Raw genomic sequence first — 23,699 nt, 5'->3', positions numbered from 1 at the left:
GCGGGGCCCACAAATAAAAAATCTAAATACATGGTTAGATTCAGCATATCAAAGCACCCCATATATTCAATTTTTGTTGAAATCAAACAAAGTTTAATTTTGGACCCCAATTTGGACCAACTTGAAAACTGGGCCCGAAATCAATATTCTAAATACATGTTTAGATTCAGCATATCAAATAACCCCATATATTCAATTTTTGTTAAAATCAAACTAAGTTTAATTTTGGACCCTTTGGACCTTAATGTAGACCAATTTGAAAACTGGACCCAAAATTAAAAATCTAAATACACGGTCAGATTTGGCATAACAAATAAATAAATGTGGTCAAAGATTTTACAAATTTAATGCGCCATACTGTGCAATTAAAGATTACTTCTTGAAATTTTTCAATATTTGAAATTTGAAAACAAAATAATATTTGAAGTATAATTTTTTTTAATTTCTGAAATCTGAAATGAGAAAAAATTGACCCCCCACAATTTCTTTTTACCCCCCCCCCCCCCCCCACCTTTTCCCCCAAAAAAGTTTCTTTCCCTCAAGATATGGTCATAATCTCAATTCAAATTTCCAATGGAATTTGCAACCATAATTACCCATTTAAATTTACCATAGTGCTAACTTAATCTATTTTATAATAGAATTTAAAATATGGTGTCAAATCTTTCATATGGATTTTTTTGTAAAAAAAAAAAGATGCAACATTTGCAGATATTTTTACTATTCTTCCTTTATAAATATGCATTTCTTTAAACATAATTTAAAAGCAGTGTAAGGGAAGTAATCAAAACGTTGCATGTGGATTACCTCCCTTACACTGTTTTAAATTGTCTTAATTGTTCATCAACCATTACTTTATACATAATTTAAAAGCAGTGTAAGGGAGGTTATACAAATGATGTATTTGGTTTATCTCCCTTACACTGCTTTAAATTATGTTTTGTACTTAAGTATTTGTCCATATAAAAATGCTTGTTTTTTGCCCCTATTTTGGCCCCTAATTCCTAAAATTTTGAGGCAATTACTCCCAAAATCAATCACAGCATTCCCTTTGTGATATGGAACCTTGTGGTACAATGTCAGAGAGATCCATACACTAATACACAAGTTATGTCTGGAAGTTACAAAAATGTTTTTTTTTGGCCCCTTTTTGGCCCCTAATTCCTTAACTGTTGGTACCATAACCTCCAAAATCAATCCCAACCTTTCTTTTGTGGTATTGAACCTTATGATAAATTTCATAGAGATCCATTCACTTAAACTAAAGTTAGAGTGCGAAAACCAATGTGTTTTTTATGGACGACGCCAGACGACAACGCCAACAACATACCATTATACGATCGCAAAATTTTTTTGCAGTCGTATAAAAATCTTATGTTTTGTATCACATGTTCTATAACTGAGTTGAGGCCTATGCTTGCAGACAGGAAGTTCCCAGGCTAAGCAATAGCCAGGTAGCTATTGCTTTTGATATTGATACTTGAGAAATTTTCAATTGACAAAAAGAAGAAAATATCATTTTATTATGAAATTTATAGATTATCTAAGGTTCTGACAACAAGAGAGAGTTTCCTTGCTTCAATCTCATTGAAGGGCCACAGTCCTAAAGATGAGATGTAGCAGAGATCCATCTTCCACTTGAAAGACCATGGATAATCTGTTTATTGCTATAAGGCAACATCAATAACATTGTTTATGACATCATCATGTTCTCCTCTATGCGTTGCCAGTAAAACTGCATTTGCTACCATCAAATCGCCAATTGGCGACAGCAACTCTTCAACTACAGTACTGATATTCATTAAATCTCCTCCACATGTTTGTAATTTCACATGTAGTGTGCCAATGATGCTTATCTGTGCTTGTGTAAGCCATATCAATTTTAGAACATTTGTATGTTTTTATTAACACTATTGGCAAACCAAAACTTTATTGGATTGTTAAACAGCAGTCTCAGGATATGCAGCACAGATCTCATACACATTAAGTATGAAGTATTTTGCAACAGCTTCAAGAGTATTTCTTAATATTTTATTTGAAAAAAATGTTCACAATAAGTATTTTTAATGTAACTTGATAAAATTTGGCACTAAGCTGATCCTGAGTAGATGAACAGTTTTTGTCTTGCCTTGATTGAGTCAAAAAGCAAGACATAGGTATGCTGTTTCCGGCCACGGTGGCGGTGGTGGAGGCGTCAACAATGTATTAGTTTGTGATTAGATCTAGTTTTGGGCCTACCCCCTCAGTCATGGTCTATTGACTTTGAAACATTTGCTTAGTTTACATGTATTAGTTTGTGATTAGGTCAGTTTAAGATGAACCACTAATGTTAAGTCAATGATATTTGGTTTGCAAATGTATTGGCATTTGCAAGTTTCATTTCCATGGAGATTATATAACCCCACTCCCTATTTATGGTTCATTGACTTTGAAACTTTTACTAAGTTTACAAGTTAATGTTTGTGTTTAGGTTTGTTTAAAGGGAATGACTTATGAAAAGTCAATGGTATTTGGTATGCAGTTGTACTACCATTGGCACATCTCATTTCCATGGAGATGTTTTAGCCCTGTACCTTCAGTCATGGTTCATCAACTTTGGATATTTGCATAACTTACATGTTAAAGTATTGCTATTTTAATTTCAACATTTGCATTATCAAAATAACAAATAGGCGAGTCATATCTCTGTGTTAACAGTTTATATATAATTCTGTTTGGGCTTTGGAAATTTCCTATCTGCATTTGTAACATTTCTGAGTGAGGATGGAGTCTGTTCAGAAAAATATTTAGATCTGTGCATGTTACTTGTATTTATACATTCTTATTCTTTTTTTTTAAAGGTACTATGGACTTTGGATGTGGTTTCCAGAGTTATTTAGTCGAATGAAGGATGGTGGTTCTCCATGTGATCATTCCAATTTTATAAACCAGACAAGTAAAAATGAAACTACATGTAATTACAAGGACAATTGGGTGTATTTCTCAGGATTTATGACTGCTCTGTCCAACTTACCAGGAAATATTCTCACAATTTTCTTAATGGACAAAGTAGGACGAAAACAGTTATTAGGTAAGAAAAAGATACCAGATATTTTGCAAAATATTTAGTGGAAGAACCTAACATTTAGGTCATGAAAAAATCCAATGGCTATTCCAATGGGAGGTTAAGAATGCCATCCAAAAAGTTTTCTGGAATAGACCTTATACATTTCAGTGCTACATACATATTTAATCTGGTTTTACAGAGTGGAAGACCTGCTGTTATTTAATTTAGTTTGTTGAAAAGCAGATGAATGGAAAATCAGTACCTGTTTCATGTAATCTAAATTTATATGTGTATATAGACTCACACCAAAATTAATATACAAAAGATTTTCTGAAATTTTCCTGGAAGAGATTTAAATGATAAACAAAGTACATTCAAAAATCCATTATAAAAAAAATTGTCGTCATATTTATACTTAAATTCAAGAAATATATTTTTTAACCCATTCCAGGGAAATGATTATTTCTTAAGATCATTTAGGGGAAAATCAATTTTTGGTGAATAAATTAAATCTAGTAGGTAGAAATAAATATCTGGAATATATATACATGTATATAGTATTATGAGATTGTTATTTATACCTCTGATATCTTGGTAAAACTTGTAATTTATGTGTTTTTCAGCAATGAGTATGGTGTTGTCAGGTGTGAGTGTGTTCTTCATACCACTAATCCACAATAAATATGAGAATCTGGGTATATCCTGTGTATTTGGTGCTGTATCTACTGTAGGATGGAATGCCTTAGATGTTTTATCAGCTGAATTATTTCCTACATCACTTAGGTAATTTATATAATACTTCCTACATCACTTAGGTAATATATATAATACTTCCTACATCACTTAGGTAATATATATAATACTTCCTACATCACTTAGGTAATATATATAATACTTCCTACATCACTTAGGTAATATATATAATACTTCCTACATCACTTAGGTAATATATATAATACTTCCTACATCACTTAGGTAATATATAGAATACTTCCTACATCACTTAGGTAATATATAGAATACTTCCTACATCACTTAGGTAATATATAGAATACTTCCTCAGTTACTTTAAATTCTTTTGAGTTAAAAAAAAAGTATAAACATATTATTTTTTAAACTGATCAAAAGATTTATTTTAAATTATTTCTGAATTCTTAGATAAGGACTAATATAGTACAAAAAACAGATAATATTTCAGTTTTCAATTTTTCAATGTCAATTTATTATTATTTTCTTTTTTAAATTTCCTTCAACATACATCATACATGTATCTCATTACCAATTCAAAACTGAATCTATACAATTCTTAATGATATAAACTGTAAAAGAAATAATAAAAACATATTATGTTGACAAACTGCCATGTGATAAAAACTGCTGAAGTCTAATTACATTGATGTTGAAATATGTTTTTGAGACATAGAGATGCTAATGAGGCTGTGACGAAGGCATAGACTATTTGTATAAAGCTTAACATTTCAGAAGGTAAAAGAGCTTGATGACCCATATCTTGCATTCAATTTTGCCTTATTTTGCCTTATTTTCTGTCTTACACATGTGTGTTGTCCATGACCTCATTTTCAAAAAATGTCTAGTTTTATTGTCACAAGATTTTCTTGGTTAATCTAACCTTGACCTTATTTTCATGATTAGGTCTGTATCTCAGATACTATAAGAAATAGGTCAACTCTATTTGGTGTATGGAATGATTGTAAGGTGTACATGTACATCTGGAAGATTTAATCTGAACTTGACCTACTGTTCATGGATCATTTAAGTTTATGTGGTACCAGTAAAACCTTGATCTTAAAAGATTTAAAGTTTCAACATAAAATTCAAACATGATCAGTAAAGTAGGTTGTATTATATTTATGGGGTTACTAAGGAATGTTCGCAAACTCTTATTAAAAGTTTGATTTACAATAGTAAGAAATTCTTTTTGTTAACACGAGGATGACTGAAATATGCTGTTATAAGTGTAAGTAAATGCTTTTTGAAAGTTATTTTTTGTCATTTCAGGTCAACAGCTTTTGGTATTATGTCTGGTATTGGTAGAATAGCAGCAATTTTAGGCAATTTGACATTTGGTGAATTAATTGATGTACATTGTGCAATACCTATGATAATTGTTGCTGCTTTGTTAGTATTTGGAGGGTTATCATCAATCAAACTGCCAAACACAACAAAAACAGATATTCATTGATATTTCTGTCATTTGTTTGAGATTTTTCTGCCTTTCTTAACCTTATTTGTTTACAAATATAAAAATAAGAAGATGTGGTATGATTGCCAATGAGACAACTCTCCATCAAAGGTTACCATAAACAAGGTATAGCATTGAGAGAGGTGAAATTTACACAAATATGGCCATTACTAAAAATATAATGTTGTTCCTCAAAACATTGTTATGTAATTATGGCTTTTGACTATTAAACTGTATACAATGAAAATTTACAAGTAAATTGAAGACATTTATTTGAAAAATTACTGTACCATCAATTCATATTAAATTTAGATGTAAGGTGCACTTTTTTATAATTTACTATGCCTTGAAAATTTTCAATACACTATATTATCTCCAAAGGTATTAATATATTATTTTTCATGAACTTATCATGAGGCTTAATCAAATATTGAATATGAAATTCAGTTTGCCTTTTATATATGTGACTTTGAAAATAGTTTGACAACAGTTCTGAAATGTTCATAATAGGGATGTTGTGATATGTATAATATAATTTTTTTATTGTCGAGCCTGCGACTTTTGTCGCAGAAAGCTCGACATACGGATAGTGATCCGGCGGCGGTGGCGGCGTTAGCTTACTTCTTAAAAGCTTTATATTTTAGAAGGTGGAAGATCTGTATGCTTCATACTTTGTATATGGATGCCTCATGTTACCAAGTTTCCGTCAGTCACATGTCCAATGTCCTTGACCTCATTTTCATGGTTCAGTGACTACTTGAAAAAAAAATTAACATTTTTTTGTAATGTTAAATTCTCTCTTATTATAAGTAGTAGGAAAACTATATTTGGTATGTACGTACCTTGCAAGGTCCTCATGCCCGTCAGACAGTTTTCAATTGACCTCGACCTCATTTCATGGATCAGTGAACAAGGTTAAGTTTTGGTGGTCAAGTCCATATCTCAGATACTATAAGCAATAGGTCAAGTATATTCAGTGTATGGAAGGACTGTAAGGTGTACATGTCCAACTGGCAGGTGTGATCTGACCTTGGCCTCATTTTCATGGTTCAGTGGTTATAGTTAAGTTTTTGTGTTTTGGTCTGTTTTTCTTATACTGTATGCAATAGGTCTACTATATTTGGTGTATGGAATGATTGTAAGGTGTACATGTCTAGCTGGCAGGTGTCATTTGACCTTGACCTCATTTTCATGGTTCAGTGGTCAAAGTTAAGGTTTTGAGTTTTGGTCTTTTTTTCTAATACTAAATGCAATAGGTCAACTATATTTGGTGTATGGAAATATTTTATGATGTATATGTCAGTCGTGCAGGTTTTATTTGACCTTGACCTCATTTTCACAGTTCATTGCTCAATGTTAAGTTTTTATGTTTTGGTCTGTTTTTCTTAAACTATAAGCAATAGGTCAACTATATTTGTTGTATGGAAGAATCGTTAGCTGTACATGCCTGCCTGGCATGGTTCATCTGACCTTGACCTCATTTTCATGGTTCATTGGTCAATGTTTAGTTTTCTTGGTTAATGTTAAGTTTATGTGACAGTTGTAATAAAGCTTTATATTTAGAACTATCAACATAATAGCAGTGTTTAGTAAAGAAGGCGAGACATTTCAGCGTGTGCACTCTTGTTATATGTATAAATAATTTTATTCCATTGTTTGGTGATTTCATACAACACTCAGTCTGGTGGTTAGAGTCAATTTCCTAATGCATGCAGAGTAAGAGTTTGGTTGGCTTGCTTGCCTTGCTTTGTTTGTTTGTATTAATGTTTGGTCAAGCATATATTGTAATTAAGATTGACATCTGAAAACAATATAAAAGGCGGAGTTAAACTTGTATACATTATTGATTGGACATTATCAAATAATCAAATTTACCTATGTACAGGTTTAACTCTGCCTACTTATATTGTTTGCAGATGTCAATCTTAATTACAATGCTTGAGCAAACATTAATACAAACAAGGCAAGCAAGCCAACCAAACTCTTACCACGTTTTCTTATATCTTCTTACTCTGCATGCATTAGGAAATTGACTCTAAAAATAAATCCCACAAGGGTTAAAATTGTATCAAGCAATAAACCAGTAATTTCAGGTTCTTTGATTGGTAGATGATTTGTTGTGATATCATGTTATTGGTTACTATGTTGTCTTATCTTAACTCAGGAAGAAATTCTTCTTTCTCCAATCGGAAGTTATTTTTTTAAAATACTAAAGCTTGCATATTGAAAATCTAAAATTCAACCATTTTGTGTAGAGAATTATCATAAAACAGACAGAAAATATATACATGTACTGTGAATTCATTATTATTCGTTGGATACCAATTTTAGTGGATTTCGTGGGTATAGGTGAACCACGAAATTAAATGTTCAACGAATGACAAATTTCCATAGGCTCTTATGCAGACTTCGGCAAAACCACGAAATTAGATATCAACGAACATGAAAGTTTTTCTCAATCCACAAAAATTGGTGCCAACGAAAATAAATGAATCCTCAGTATATATAATTCCTCAACATATAATAATATAATTGATGAAAGTTACATGCACTGAAAAAAACCCTGTTTATTATTTATTTTAGAATGATTTTAGATGTAGGCATTGTTAATACTTTGTACACATCAGAGAAAGTTCTCCTGTTTGAATTAATACTGTATGCATGTAAATAACAGCAAATCAGTTAAGGTATTTTAAGAAAATAGATAAGCAAACTTTTAAGACTATGCTGCAAGTGTAAGCTGTTTATTAGATTCTATCCTATGTATTTGGAATGTTGCATAATGTTAATTTGGCCTATATATTTTATCATGCTTATACTATTTTCACAATTTTTTACCAAGAAGAAATAATAAAAAAAAACAATCTGTTCGAAAATGAACAAGAGCAAAAATATTGATTCTATGTTTTCATGGATTAAATGGTGGAATATTTAAGTTTAAATTGAAATGTCTCTCCTAAGTCTTTTTTGCAGTGTTATATCTGCTTACTGTTATACATCCTTATGATCTGTTATAACCTACCTCTTAAAAACATAAATATAAATGAAAAAGTGGTGTTCCAATCAAGAAGCCCTTTTGAATCCACCAATATTTATGTTTCTGTAAGCTTCATCATCTATTTCTCCTGTGACCTTTAAAGGTACAGTTGTCATTTAATCTTTGGGTTGCATATACTGTGGCCACTTTATCATATTTTCTTGCTTTCATATTTTTTAATTTTAACTGTTTATATTGCGTTTATAGGCTATACCATTTGTTTGTACAAACTTTTTTAAAGTATGTTTTTAAGCAGTTTATAACTTTTAACTAGGACCTAAAAACCAAGCTGAGCACTTTTGTGTATTTCCAATGAAAGTTCACAAACTAAGCCAAGATTTTGATATTGAAATCAACTTAGAAAATCCAAAAATGTGAGACATGCTGGACGTCTCTTTCATGATGTTGTAAGAACAATGGAAAACACAAATATGGCAAAAAAGGGATCATCTATACAGTTTTCAATCATTTTTCTTAATTTTTTTCTATTTCAGTGTTGCTGTTTGTGCTCACTTCGTTTGTAATGATTTCACCTTTGTTGATGCACACACTAAAAAATTTGTAAAATTCTATCAAACTATTTTAACCACCACTGTTTAGGAATTATAGTCCTTGAAAATCAGAAAAATTTGCAAAACGTATTGTTTTTGAATGACAATTTTATTTTTCTTTGAATTAAAGCTTGGAGATAGTACCAGAGCTCTCTTTTAATAGTTTTGCCTGTAAATATTTTCAGAATCTGCAAACTTGTCTGTTTCCAGTTGAAAACTTAGTTTGCTTCAAAAGCATTCTTTTGAGACATCACTAACAACTATTAAAACAGTTGGATTTCTGTGTTCAGTTATCCATCAAGATTTACACTCTCTGATAATTGAAATTCTATTTTTCGGTATTTTGAGAAAATGCTGTCCTGATGTGACCTTGCTGTTTAGTATTTTCCCGTTAAAATATGTTGTTTCCACAAGAGATGCACTTTAAAAAAATGAATTAACCTTACACTAGTCTATTTATGTCATTTTTAAGTTGTGATTGTTGGCTTTTCAAAATTATTACCTATTTCTTTATCACATTACAGACTAAACAATTACGCCAGGTCATATAACAAATTGTTTTTTTAAATGTGGAATCTGATCATGTAATTCACATTGATATTTTATGTACTTAACATTCTGCAACTATATGTATCTGGAACTCAATTAATTTATGTATTGAGATCGTTTTCCTTATTTGTGTAGAGATAATATGATATAGATACTCAGGTTTAAAGCTTGATATTACCAGGAAAATTTTCATGAAAATGAATACCTGTATCATGAATAGTAATGATTATATACAATAAGTACACTACAACATTATAGGAAAAGTGGTTTTAATTGTAATGTCTCATGTATTACCGGGAAAGTTTTAAAATTTCTTTGCTTCATGTATTCTATGCAGGTCCATTGAATTGTAATACTTTACATTTTTTTATGTAAATTGGTGGTGTCATAGTGTTGGGAGTTAATTGTAAAAATTGTTAAGTGGGATATGCAGATTTTATTTCTATCAAATAATGATGATTTAGATAATATTTTAATATTTTGTTACAAATAATATATTTTATAAATAAATGAAGTTCTTTGCTAAAAATTGTTTACTAAAAAGATGATCTTTTTATATGAATAAAATGAGATGTGTGACATTTGTCAATGAGACAGCAACCAAACAACACAAATAATCAACAGACACCTAGAAGTCAACCTACAGTTTTCAACAACAAACAGATGTCTATACAAAATGTTTTTCCTACCGAAGGTCGATGGTTCTCTCCAAGTACTCAGGCTTCCTCCACCAATAAAAACGGACCGCCACGAAATAGCACAATAGTGTTGAAAGTGGCGTTAAACACCAATCAATCAATTAATCATTCTAAACAAAATTTCAAGTTCTAAATTGCCTTAAGTCTAAAAAGTTAGGAATAAATGAAACAGAAACTATCAAAGGTCTCCATTAATACAAAGCACCCCAAATAGCAAATAACTTACACAGATTGTAGATATAATGAAAAAGAAGACAATGAATGATTTTGGAGAGAATGTTTTATGTCTAAGTTCAAGGTAATTGTTACTTAAAACAATTTTTTTGTCTTTGGATTACAATCTGGTAGTGGCAGCGGTGGCGTCTTCATAAACTATTTTTATAACGCTTTATAATTCAGAGGGTAGACGACCTGGAGTCGATGCCTTATGTGACAAAGTTAAGTTTTCATGTCATGTGAATTTCTCTCTTATAAGTAATCAGTTAACTATATTTGGTATATGGGTTCCTTGCAAGGTCTACACGTCGGTCAAACAGGGTTCACCTGACCTTTTACCTCATTTTATGGATCAGTATTCAAGGTTAAAGTTATGTGATTAGGACTGTAAGTAGTAGGTCAACTATATTTGGTGTATGGAATGACTGTAAGGTGTACATGTCAGTCTGTCAGGATTTATCTGACCTTGACCTCATTTTTATGGTTCATTGGTCAATATTAAGTTTTTTGTTTGGTCTGTCTCTTTAATTACTTTACGCAGTAGGTCAACTATATTTGGCGTATGAAATGATTGTAAGGTGTACATGTCAGTCTGTCAGGGTTTATCTGACCAGAACCTCCTTTTCATGGGTCATTGATAATGTTAAGTTAATGTGATACTTGAAGTAAAACTTTATCTTTAGGACTATCAACATAAAATCAATCATGGTTAGTAAAGCAGGCGAGATATTTCAGCAGGTGCACTCTTGTTTATTGTAGAAATGGTTTTCGAATGGTGACTTGAGTTTGTCTTACGTTAATAATTGGAATTTAACTTATACAGATGGGAGACAAAGGGAAGGGGAAGAATATTATTAATTTAAGGGTCAAAATGTCAAATTTCAAGCTCATTGTTTCTCTTGCCTAATTGGAATGAAACTTTATATACAGATCAAAGGAAAAAAGCTATTGATTTTGGGGGTCAATAAGTTCAAGGTCACTGTTACACAAATGGAAGACCGGGAAGAGGAAAAGAGACTTTTGATTTTGGGTTTAAAAGGTTAAAGTTCAAGGTTACTGTTAATTAAACTAGAGGCTCTAAAGAGCCTGTGTCGCTCACCTTGGTCTATGTGCATATCAAACAAAGGACACTCTCCAACATTGTAGACGAGAATAGACTTCATGACAAAAATCTCTATTTTGTGGATCTTATATTACTGATCTTTTAGTCTGTTTAATTTTCTCTATCTTCTTTAGTTTTTGCTCAAAACACAAAAGAGGGTAAAAAAAATCCTCATTTAAGGGCAATCACTCCTATGAAGAGTGACAGTCTACTTACTATATCAGCAAAATTTGACTTTTTAGTAGATCTTGCGTTGCTGATCATTTTTGTGATTTAAAGTGTTTATTTATCTATTATAATTTAAATCATATAAGGCATAACAGAAAAAATATGTTTCTCTCTAAATATCATAGTTTTCATGATAATAGGCAAAAATGAAAAAAAAAAAAGGTAAAATTTGTCATTTATGGGCAATAACTCCTATAAGAATTTGTCTAACAGTTTTGATGTATATGGACAATTGGTAGAGCTTATTATTCTGAACATTTTTGCTTCTTTCAGATTTTTTTCTATTTATAACAGTTCAAAAAATAATAGACAAAACTTGCATTTTACCCCTATGTTCTATTTTTAGCCATGTCGGCCATGTTGGTTGGTAGATGGGGTCATCTGACACATTTTTTAAACTATATACCCTAATGATGATTGTGGCCAAGTTTGGTTAAATTTGTTTCAGTAGTTTCAGAGGAGAAGATTTTTGTAAAAGATTACAAAAATTTACAAAAAATTGTTAAAAATTGACTATAAAGGGCAATAACTCCTTCAGGGGTCAATTGACCATTTTGGTCATGACAACTTATTTGTAGATCTTACTTTGCTGAACATTATTGCGGTTTACAGTTTATCTCTATCTATAATAATATTCAAGATAATAACCAAAAACTGCAAAATTTCCTTAAAATTACCAATTCAGGGGTAGCAACCCAACTACGGGTGGTCTGATTTGTCTGAAAATTTCAGGGCAGTCTTAACCTGATGAACATTTTTATCCTGTCACATTTGCTCTAAATGCTTTAGTTTCAGAGATATAAGTTAAAATCTGCATTTTACCCCTATGTTCTATTTTTAGCCATGTCGGCCATATTGGTTGGTAGGCGGGGTCATCGGACACATTTTTTAAACTAGATACCCCAATGAAGATTGCTGTAAAGTTTGGATAAATTTGGCCCAGAAGATTTTTGTAATAGTTAACGGACAACGACGACGGACGCCAAGTGATGAGAAAAGCTCACTTGGCCCATTGGGCCAGGTGAGCTAAAAAGAATATTTTCAAAATATCATATCAGGATGGTAAATTGAGTTTTTCTTGCTTTCTGAAATTTATTCCTGCAGACGGACTGCATTGGGAAGGGGAATATTCATTTTGGGTCAAAGTTCAATGTCACTGTTATCAAGAAAAGAAACCATTTGAAAAGTTACTATTGGTTTTCTTGAAAATAATAAATGAAATATGTTAAGTTCGGGTGCATCTGTTGAAAGCTTATTTGTATCAAATTGTTCATCACTTGTATATTTATGGTTGGCATATCGTTCAATTGGCACCACAGAGACTCTTTCTTTTATAGAAGTACCACAAATGATTAAATTTAAGAAAAAATTATGATTTTCGCTTCAGTCATTTGCAAAAATGTTTAGATAGTACGATCAGACTGTATAACATTAATTTATCCTGCAATCAGCCAACTATTGTACAAATAACAGGTACATAACTTATTTGTACATGTACAAGTAAAGTCTCCTGGTACTCATTTTAGGGTCCTCTTTGCTCCAAGTTAAATTTTGTCATGTTTATACTATGTTGATTTCTTTGAACAATCAGAGATAACTTTAAAGTGCCGGTGTAAATTACAGGATAATATATATGTACATTGTCGGAAATTTAGTTGTACTCGGTACGAAAAGGGAGAATAGCCTCGCAATCCTCGCTTTCCGTCCTGTTTCTAAAGCAGTGGCGAACCCAAGGGGGGGCGGGTTCGGGGTGGGACCCCCCATTTTTGTGACGATCAATGCATTTGAATGGGGACATATAGTTGGACCCCCCCCTTTATCCTGGGTTGGGACCCCCCCCCCCCCCCTCCTTTTAAAAATGGCTGGATCCGCCCCAGTAAAGCTCGTACATATAAATTTTATATTTTCCGACAATGTACAGTGTTGTATATGAGCTTGCCGTGATGACATACCGAACTACACACAAAGTAATCAACATGTCAGGAAACTCTCATAATGTCTGATGATGGCAGTGCAACACACCAACAACAGCCCGTATTATCTGGTGATATCTTTACCATTTTGCATTTGTTAGAACACCAAACCGCCGACTGGGTTTTATCAGCTCGGAATGGATGTTACAAACTTACTGTAAAATGGACCCCCGGGAAGATAGCGGAAAGAGAGAGGTCGACATTACCACCTAAAAAGAAGTCATCAAAGTCCCGTTCTGAAAGGAATAACCGCAGACTGAGGGCATTTTTGGCCAAAAAGTCCGAGTCAACTGCAGAGATTGGAACTCCAGCTCTAATGTTAGACAATGACTCCTCAAAACCTGATGAACTAGGCAATACCGCTCAACCAATAGAGACAGACTCGTCAACGGAAGCACCGGCCGAGGAAATCTCTAAGAAAGATAAAGCTTCTCCACTACCAACAGCCACATCATCGCAAAAAGGCCCCGAAAAGATAGCAGAACAGAATAATTTGTATCTGAATTTATGTAAATAAAGGGCGAGATAAGCCCAGGCCCTATAAAAGAAAAAAAAAAAAAAAAAAAAGATGACACTGTTGATGTGATGGACTTTTGTAAAAACATTATTCGAGACAATAATGATTTTATTCTGAAATTGCAACAATTAGTATTCAAAGCATTTGTAATGTCTGTCACTAGCCTGTGTGTCTGTATGAGTATTGAATGGAGGCAACATGGCTCTTTGTTTTATAACTTCTCTGTTTGAAATTAAAAGCTTGCGTTTTGTCTGTATTTCTGGTTGACGTTTAGGTACAAACCTCGGTTTTGGTTCAATAAACTTGTGTACAACTGTTATTTTTACATTTAGACAATTGATTCCTATGGCAACATCTTCTTTATCTGTAACAAAAACTTCTAATTGTCCATCTCTAAGCATTGCTTCTGCCTTTAATTGGATAGGTACTTTTGGCTTTGTAAAATCGCCAATCTTCTTAGTCGCAATACAATCTTTAGCACCGACTGTGTTGGCTGGTTTACGTAACTGCTTTCTCCTGCTAGCCAAAGCACCTGTGGAAATGTCACTATCCGAATTTCCTTTAACGTTGTCATTACCTCCATGGACAAGTTGTCCCGGAAAGGTTTTGTCGATAGAAGGAAGCGATAATTGTCCTTTAGGCTTATAACATCGCTTGGGAGAACTGGAGTAACTGCTGCTATTGTACGGACTCGTTTCGAAACTACTTGCTGTATACCGCGAAGCAAAAGAGTGCCCTGATGTACTATTGGCCATAAAGTAATCATCAAAGTGGTTTTCAAAATCACTGTAATTATGTGAACTATTGTTTACTTTGAGTATATTTATTACAGCTTCTCCCACAGAATCCCTTCCGGAAGTTTCTGCAGAATAACGATCCCAAGATCCAAAATTACTTTTACATTGTTTAGGCTTTTGCTTGGAATTGTTGTTAAAACTCGGGGTTTTTGCTTTATATGTAAGAGATTTTTTAGTATGCATTTTTTTCTCATCGCCTTGCTTTAAAAGAGGTTGCCTTACAACAAAACGTTTCTTGTTGGTTTTTGAGCTATTCCCAGAATCTTCAGATATCGTAACGTTTTTCTTGCTTAAGGAATGTGAGTTCCTTGGATTTGGTTTAGAGTCCTCGATTTCGGTATGTTTTGTTTCATGTTGTGTTACTTTGCCGCCTTGTTGATCAAGTTCTATTGTTGTCCTATCTTTCATTTCAGTAGAGATTATATCTGCAAAATAATTGCATTCTTCCTCATGTAAAGACTGTAGATTGACCCCTCCATCATCGCTGTTTGATTGTTGACACTTTAGATTTTGCATGCATTTAGTTTCGGTTGTGCTTTGGCTGCAGCGTTCAATTTCTTGTGAAGGCGATTTGCTCTTCGTCAATTTTTTAACTATCTGGCGGCTTTTTGCTTTAGGTGTTTGACTATAAGAATACGGCGATTGTGCAAAATCTCTTCTAGACTTGCATCTTGGAGGTTCGATGCTGTCTTTACTTTCAACGTTCTCTGCTATATCATTACTTTTGCTACGCTCAGAGTCATTCTTGTCATCATCCTTCACAAATGTATTGGTGACTTCATTCTTTGATGTACTTGCACAACTACTGAACTCTTCACTGTAGTTTGAGTCCGAACTGGCTACTGACGGACAACGACTTCCAGATGTACTGCTTAATCTGCTAGGTTTATCAGACGAGATTTCTATATCATGTTCACTGCCCTTTTTAGGTGCTATAGAGATGCACATAATATCATTGGCGTCGTCAACATTCTGTGATAATGGAGAAATAGAAATCTCTTTAATCCGAAATCCTGTAGGGGATCTCGAATCAATCGTTCTTTCTGTATCTTTATCGATACTCTCTGGATTCTTACTACAGCTACTGGATCTTTCAGTATCAAAGAAGTTATATAAAGAGTGGTTTGACGGGCGACCTTTTACTGTCGCCATCCTACTCCTCGTTGATCGGACGTCATAAGCGTAACTACATCACATGACTAAATATTGCCTATATTAACGTCATGTCAAACGAAAAAGATTACGGCAAAGTGCAAAGGAACTCAAAATAATATTACTAAATTAGACGTCACTAGTATGAGGGTGGTAATTGGGGGTACCATCATGACGAATAACGGTAAAAATTCTTGCCAAATGACGTTAACGGTAATTTTTGGTCCATGACGATAAAATGTACACTTTCTTTCAGACGATAAAAAATCGACTGATTTTGACGAATCTCGTTAAATTTTTTCCACAAACAGTAACGATAATTTTTTGATGCCTCACGATAAGGATATTTTGATTCTTAGACGAATCACGATAAGGATATTTTGACGAATCACGGTAACATTTCAACCAACTTGACGCAAACGGTAGCCGAAAATGACCGTTTGACGCCTGACGGTAAAGAGCATTCCTACCCTCTAGTATTACTTCTCAAGAGTATTTTATGTTTTTACATCTTACAGTGCTCAAGATCAGAATTTTATTCAAATATAAACAAAGGTGTCGGTAAACGATGACAGTATTTGTTTCTTTACCCGTTATAAAGTCTTCTTTGTTATTACACTGAATCAGTGCCAGACTTCAGTGCACACGTGTAGCATTTTTGTTCTGTGTTGTATACCCCATGGTCATATTTTTAGACGAAGAACAGCAATGCAAGCGCTGCTTCTTAACTCTTGTGTTGTCAAGTTCGTGAGACCATTTAAACTAACTTACAACAAGTAATGTGAGAAATGTATAGGTCATACAAATTTATCATCACAAGTAATTTATGCATTTAAAGTTACTCTTACAATTTGAAGTCAAACACTTGCTTGCGGGCGAGGGTATTTGGTCCCCCTAACTAGCATCGTCGAGGAGTATTAAATTATACACCCCTCACCACATGCTATAAGAAATCTAGTCGTATCTATCGAAAATAAATTCTAGTAATATGCTTATATTTCCACAGAGAATGTGGTTCCATAGATCTTTTCCTAATCTGATTTAGGCCGGTATTTATAAACTTACAGTGAATTGGGTGGGTAGATTTTAAGCTTAAAATCCATTTACAACCACGAAAAGAAACAATGTTTCTCAACAGGAAATTATAAAGCAATTCATGTCATGAATGTTTACATTCGGTAATTTACACCCGTAAAATACAAATACATTTAAATTTAAAAGGCTTTTGTAAAGCATCTTAAGTTATCAAAACAGATCTTATTGGTTTTCTTACATACAATTCAATAAAGATTTGACACATCCGCTAATCAGATATGTTAAAGTTAATGGATTTTATACTGGTTGGTATTTAATGTGAATTGTTCGGATATATTCACATACATACAATAAATGTACCCAGTACTTTATGTAAATCCGACCATCTATATAAAAAGATTTGTCATACCTTTATTGATAACGATAATCATTTTAAAATTGAGAAATATCATTTTGTACTATAGTATGTGCAGTGAAGTTAAATGGCTTTTCTCTGTCCCAGTCGATTAGGAAATACAAATAGAGCAAAGCGGAATAGAGGTAAGATTAATTTGTCTTTTGCTTGTAATCACAACCATTACACAAGGGTAAGTCACTCGTTTAACGCAATTTATACTGATATTGTTATTTAGAACCAACCCATAAATCTAAATGAATCCTAAAACTGTAAAGACAGAAGGTAGATTTTGATCTTTAGAGCTAGGAGGTCCGTTTATGAAGTCTTGAAGAAGAAAAGACGACCTAGTGGTCTTACCCATTCGATGACGTTTGGTTTACAATTGTGTTTATAACAGAGACAACAGTAACTGCTTACATTGAAATATAAAGAAGCATTTTTTCTTCCTTTTTTAAGAAAATAAAATTTCTAACTTGTAAGGTCATCGCACACTGTGAATTTTCTTTTCAGGGAAAGAACCAATTCGTGGACGAATAACTGGAAGTGATAGTGTGGATACAATAGAACAAGTTGGGTTAGATAGGTCAGATCATATGTATACACGTTCAAAGGTCGACATCATACAAGATTTCAGTCCAAAGGCACCAGGAGAGGTACAGGTTAAAAAAGGCGAGACTGGTCGACTTATACACACTGCCAAAGACTGGTTGTATATTGAGAAAACCAACGGTCAGACAGGTTATGTTCCAGTGTCGGTATGTCGTACGGTGAAAGATATAGATTATAATACAGACATTTCTTGTACGAATTCTGTTCGAAGCAGTCGTTTATCGGAGTACAGTGCAGACCTATCGGAGGAGAACACCGACATCGAGTCGGTGGTAAGCAGGAACATGTCACCATTATTTCAACCCAAACCACAAGAGTATTCTAGTAGTGGTATATTGGATAAAACGGATGTTAAACCTTTTTATAAGACCTCACATGGACAATATATAGTGCTCTTTGATTTTCTCGGAATTAACGAAAACGACGTAAGCGTTGAACGAGCCGAACTAGTTGACGTTTTAAATATAGAAGACCCTGACTGGTCTTGGGTAAGGAAATATGATGGACTGGAAGGCTTTGTACCAAAGACGTATATTTGTCCAGTTGAGCCTCTCCGTAAACTAGGTATATATCGTTCAATTCACATTACAAAAGTAGCTTCTTGTGTTTCTGTTATAATCACAAGTTAAAAGTGTGTTAAGCTTGAAATTCAGACAACTTCTGTTAAACTTAAATAACTAAAGCCAAAATCAAAATGACAACATACTGGTATTTCCCACATGGTAATACTACTTTAACTGTTTTCATATTTCTCGTCATATTGCCTTAAACGAAACTTTGTAGAACATCAAACCGTCTTTATTGTACGAAATTTCAAATAGGTGGTCACACTGTTGGATGATAAAAAATGTAATAATAAATAGAATGCTATGTAAAAATGAATTCGTTGTTATGACGAGTTTGATGGGATATGACATCTAAGATTTCATAAAGTACTATTTTCATAACTGAAAAAAATAGAATATCATAAGTATTCTAAACTTTTACTAAATTTTATCCCAATTAAATGCTTGCAAATATTTACTTCAACAAGCAGGAATTTAAAAAATAAACTGATACTTCACAGCTTACCTTTTATGGTAATATTTTAACAAGGAAAACAAGTTCTTTCATTTCGGCTTACTAGTATTAGATTTACTGATAAAGGTTATAATTGTGATAATTGCATTCGGTTTTTTATTCAACATTATTGACTCATTTATTTATTTTGAGACAAGGGAACAATAGGATTAACTTATTCTTAAATGTTGTATTTCATTTTTTTTAATTCCGTTTTGAATTGAAATTCTGTTCAACTTATTTTGATCTTTTGGACAACAGATTGCCTTTTTACTCTATGTACTCTAAGTTGATGTATATAATCTACTCGGATGTCTTTTTACTCTATGTACTCTAAGTTGATGTATATAATGTACTCGGAAGTACGTCCACCGATATTACAGCATTGGTCTGCATGATATCTATATTATGATTGGATTGGATACTAAGCCAGCCGTAAGCGGTTGAGCTGGGGAAGTACGTCCACCAATATTACAGCCTTGGTCTGCATGATATATATATTGTGATGGGATTGGATATTAAGCCAGTCGTAAGCGGTTGAGTTGGGGAAGTACTTTTTTTAGCTCAGTCGTTTATAGCACTGACTTCGAACTCGAACACAGGAGACCTGGAGGAGACGATGTTATTTTCAAATAAGAATCAGGCTTTTCGGTTACAATATCAACACATTAAGTACTCTGAGCTTGCTTTCACAGTGACAGTTGAGAATTATTTGAAACGTTATCGGTTTACTTGTATCTGTTGTGGTTTATTCTGGTTTTGTTTTTGTAGTATTATATCCGTATTAAAGGGTATAAAGTTCTGTTTCTAAACTGATTTTTATTAATGTGTTGAATTTTGGTTTTACCATTGATCGAAATATTATAAAGGGGGTGTTTGAGAGCTAAAAATGGTATAAACCTGTTATATGTTCATGTGCCTGATCGTAGTCAAGAACCATGCCGATGGTTGTCTTGTGTTATGTTTCAATTTTTGTTTCCATTTTGGTGTTACCTCTTATATTTATTTACTACTTTTCAAACATGTCGACGATTTAGAAATTGATACATTGTATATACAACTATTTAATGTTGAAGATAGCGTATAGAACCAAGATGTCTTTGTTTTTTGTTGATAGGTTACTGTCTCATTGACATATTCCCAATATTACCTTTTTGTTAAAATTAGTTATTAAAAAAAATATATATCTTACTACTGATCCTAACATCAGTTTCTTCTTTTTTAGTTCGCAGTGGTGGATTAAATAAAAAGTCAGGGTCAAACACTGTCACCAACCAAGGTTCAACATATATCCAAAGGAGTGGTCAGGCTAGAAGCCAGAATCAAGGGTCCATTCAAAATACATCAACGGACAGTTTTATGTCTTCAACAGTTAGTGTACAATCAGAAATTGATATCTTATCCAAACATGACTCAGCAAAATATGGACACCAAAATGTAAAGAAAAAATTATTCGACAAAACTGACACTCCAATTTCATACACACCAAACAGTCAAACTGCATTAACATCCCCAAACATTTCTTTACAGCCGAAACAACCCGACAAAGACCCACCACCTTATTCCAGTCTTCACATGAAAACACATAAAGAGTCGCTCATTGATTCTACATTTCTTGAGGATAACCACCAACACGACTTTTCAGATCAGTCTCTAACAGATGTGACAGAAATTGCTTCCTCAGAAATACACAGCAGTAGTCAATATCCTCGACAACCTCTAGCTACAATCTTATCAGACAATTCAAGAGCCTCACCTTATTTCGACAGACGCACAGCTGATTCTTTAGAATATTCAAACACTTATGCCAAAAATGACATTGGCGGAGCCAATTCTCCCATGCAATCCCAGAAAAACGAAACTTCAAAGGAGTCTTACCAGAACCCAAGCTCAGCGAATGATTCAAATCAGTTGTTAAATGATGTTTTAGAAACTAAAAATAGCCAGTATACAGAAGTCAGTTTACCTAACATTGTAGAAAAAGTCTCAGTAAAACTAAAACCTGACGGAGATGTATCTGACTCATTTAAAAACGTAACTGAAGAACTTGCCATGATATTGAAAAGGAGGCAACAGATAACTGATGGTTCAATTTCTGATTCTTCACGAGGAACAAAAAGTTCCCGAGTTTCGGCAAGATCTTCGGTTAAAACTGAAAGCATAAAGACAACACGGTATAATTCTAATGTCAACATAGGTGGGCAGCAAAGTAGCTATATGGTTGAATATGTAATGAAATATGAATATAAAGGACAGAGACATGGGCAGCAAAATATATATGTTCAGAAAGGGGAGGCAATTTATGCAGATTTAAATTCTCAAAATAGTTCAGAATGGATTTGGGTGCATATACCAAGAACTAACCAGTATGGATATATACCAGCATCGTATGCAGAAAAACAAACAACTGTTGTATTGTAATAAGTTTGTAGTTGTTTACATTTCTTGCCAGTTGAAATTTGGTAATCACAATGATTCGTTCATGTCAACTATTTATTACAGAATTTATAGAAAGCTTTAGATATTTTGAAAGTAGGAAGATGCAATAACTTATCATAAGAGGCGGGGACGTGAATTTGTTTCATTCGTACATGACCAAATAAAAAAAATCCGTTTAGTCGTCTTAGTGCACTTTGCAAGAAGATATTTTACCAATTTTGCGCATATACCTATAAAATCAACATATTAACAAATGTTACGTTTTGGAAAATTTTGCATCAAAGGACACCCATAACCAAAATGAATAAACTTGTAGCTGGAAGATACTATATAGCTTAACTTCCAGTGGAATTTTCATTTTGTTTAAGAATATCCTCATTCGCTTGTTAAATAATTAAAAAGTTGCAAACACCAATCTTAATTACGTTTTTGTATTTTTAAGCATTTTATAATTTGGATAGGCCCGTATTTGCCAAAATACACCATAATTTTGTTAGAAACATGAAACTATAAGATAATGTAAATTGAACGACTTTAAAATTTGCCCTAGTGTGAAACATATTTATAGGAAGTTGGCCCTACCTTTGTTTGAATTCTTTTTATTTCCGTAAGTTTGAGAAATATGCAAATTCTCAATACAAATCCGGTGACAAGTTTTTCATTTTAACGTTTTAGTGTTTTATTGCTTAATCAAATACCCCTTTTATAACTGTAAACTATTTTATATATATATTGCACTTATTAATATGATATATTCACATGTAGTTTTTTTTGTGCCATCAGTTTTATGCTTAACTTGCCTTTTTGTTATTGTTAATTCATTCAATTTGTTAACTTGTCTTGTTTTGTTCTAATAAATATTTTGATGAAAATAACACCTTGAGTTCATATTCCACACCAATGAATAGTGCATGAAATAAAACCAATCAATTCAATTACAGAAGAAAGAATATTGTTTTGTGGATGTTATTTGCTTAACAATAGAATATTATGATTGTTCTATTAGATCTAAATAGAAGTTCTCCTGCCAATTTATTCACGATATAGGTTTCTATAACAAATCAAAGGACATTCGAAAATTGAACAATCAGTATGTAGAAAGCACTCGAATGTACCATTGTGCTGAAATTTTTGGTGAATTTCCCGAAAGTCTCTTAAAACATTAATGATTTGTAAAATAACCTGACAACCATATACTTTTGGAAATGTTGTGACCAAATTTTCAAAAGGATGTAATTCAAATCAGGCACAGATCCAGCCATTTTGATAATGGGGGGGGGGGGGGGGGGGGTCCAACCCCTGGAACACCATGAAATTTTCACATAATTAAATAAATTGCTTCGCCGAGCGCAGCTGGATACGACCGCAGAGGTCCAACCCTGAAAAGTTGGGGCAAAAATGGACACAATATTCGTGCTTGATACAGGTCTGAATTTGGATTGAAATTAAAACACATAATAGGTTTCTGACACAGAATAACTGTAGTCAAAGAACTAAGAATTGGTTATATAATTTGAATTTAAATTCAATTTTTTGCTTTTGTGCAATACACTATGCTGTTGCGAATTGACCCCCCCCCCCCCCCAAAAAAAAAAAAATTCACCCCCCTTTTTTTTTTACAAAAATTGTTTTTTCACCCCACCCCCTTTTTTTTACAAAAAAAAAATAACATTTGAAGAAATTTTCTTTTTTAATTTCTGAAATCTGTAATGAGAAAAAAAAATTGTCCCCCCCCCCAATTTCTTTTTACCCCCCCCCCCCCCCCCTTTTTGCCCTTTTTCCAAAAAAAAAATCTTTCCCTCAAGATATTGTTATTATCTCAATTCAAATTTCCAATGGAGTTTGCAACCATAATTACCCATTTAAATACATCATAACAGTCTTAAAGTAGAAAATGACATACATAGTCATGTCTAAAAAAAGTATATCTTTAATCAGCATTTTTATTAGTAATCTCTAAAAATAAGTTGACAGCTAATCACCTCAAGACAATACAAAAATTCTTTATACATAATTTTAAAGCAATGTAAGGGAGGTAATCCAAATTTAACATTGTACATAAAAGTGATTGTCCATTAACAAGGAAACCCT

At 33.0% G+C, this 23,699-nt stretch overlaps 2 protein-coding genes across 4 annotated transcripts in view; both read left to right on the top strand.

Annotated features, from left to right (window-relative positions):
• The window catches only part of LOC127724678 (synaptic vesicle glycoprotein 2C-like), a 37,152-nt gene extending 27,237 nt beyond the window's left edge, over positions 1-9,915 (top strand). For both annotated transcript variants that reach the window (XM_052231727.1, XM_052231728.1), the window contains 3 exons: positions 2,841-3,070; positions 3,670-3,829; positions 5,066-9,915. In XM_052231727.1, coding sequence (XP_052087687.1) covers positions 2,841-3,070; positions 3,670-3,829; positions 5,066-5,249 — 574 coding nt within the window. In that variant the 3' untranslated portion in view covers positions 5,250-9,915. The remainder of the gene's footprint in view (positions 1-2,840; positions 3,071-3,669; positions 3,830-5,065) is intronic.
• Positions 9,916-17,427: 7,512 nt separating this feature from the next.
• On the top strand, positions 17,428-22,483 carry LOC127724669 (SH3 domain-containing protein Dlish-like). 2 transcript variants are annotated; one of them, XM_052231706.1, is made up of 3 exons: positions 17,428-17,644; positions 18,012-18,674; positions 20,395-22,483. In XM_052231706.1, exons 1-3 carry the CDS (start codon positions 17,587-17,589, stop codon positions 21,588-21,590), a joined length of 1,917 nt encoding a protein of 638 aa, XP_052087666.1. In that variant the 5' UTR covers positions 17,428-17,586; the 3' UTR covers positions 21,591-22,483. The 2 variants fall into 2 exon arrangements, with proteins under 2 accessions (XP_052087666.1, XP_052087667.1); XM_052231707.1 differs by lacking the exon at positions 17,428-17,644 and adding an exon at positions 17,661-17,691.
• Positions 22,484-23,699: the final 1,216 nt, after the last annotated feature.

Source organism: Mytilus californianus, unplaced genomic scaffold, assembly GCF_021869535.1.
Source record: "Mytilus californianus isolate M0D057914Y unplaced genomic scaffold, xbMytCali1.0.p SCAF_14, whole genome shotgun sequence".
Lineage (NCBI taxonomy): Eukaryota > Metazoa > Mollusca > Bivalvia > Mytilida > Mytilidae > Mytilus > Mytilus californianus.
Note: the sequence above shows the minus strand (reverse complement) of the source record. Positions and strands in the feature narration are given on the sequence as shown.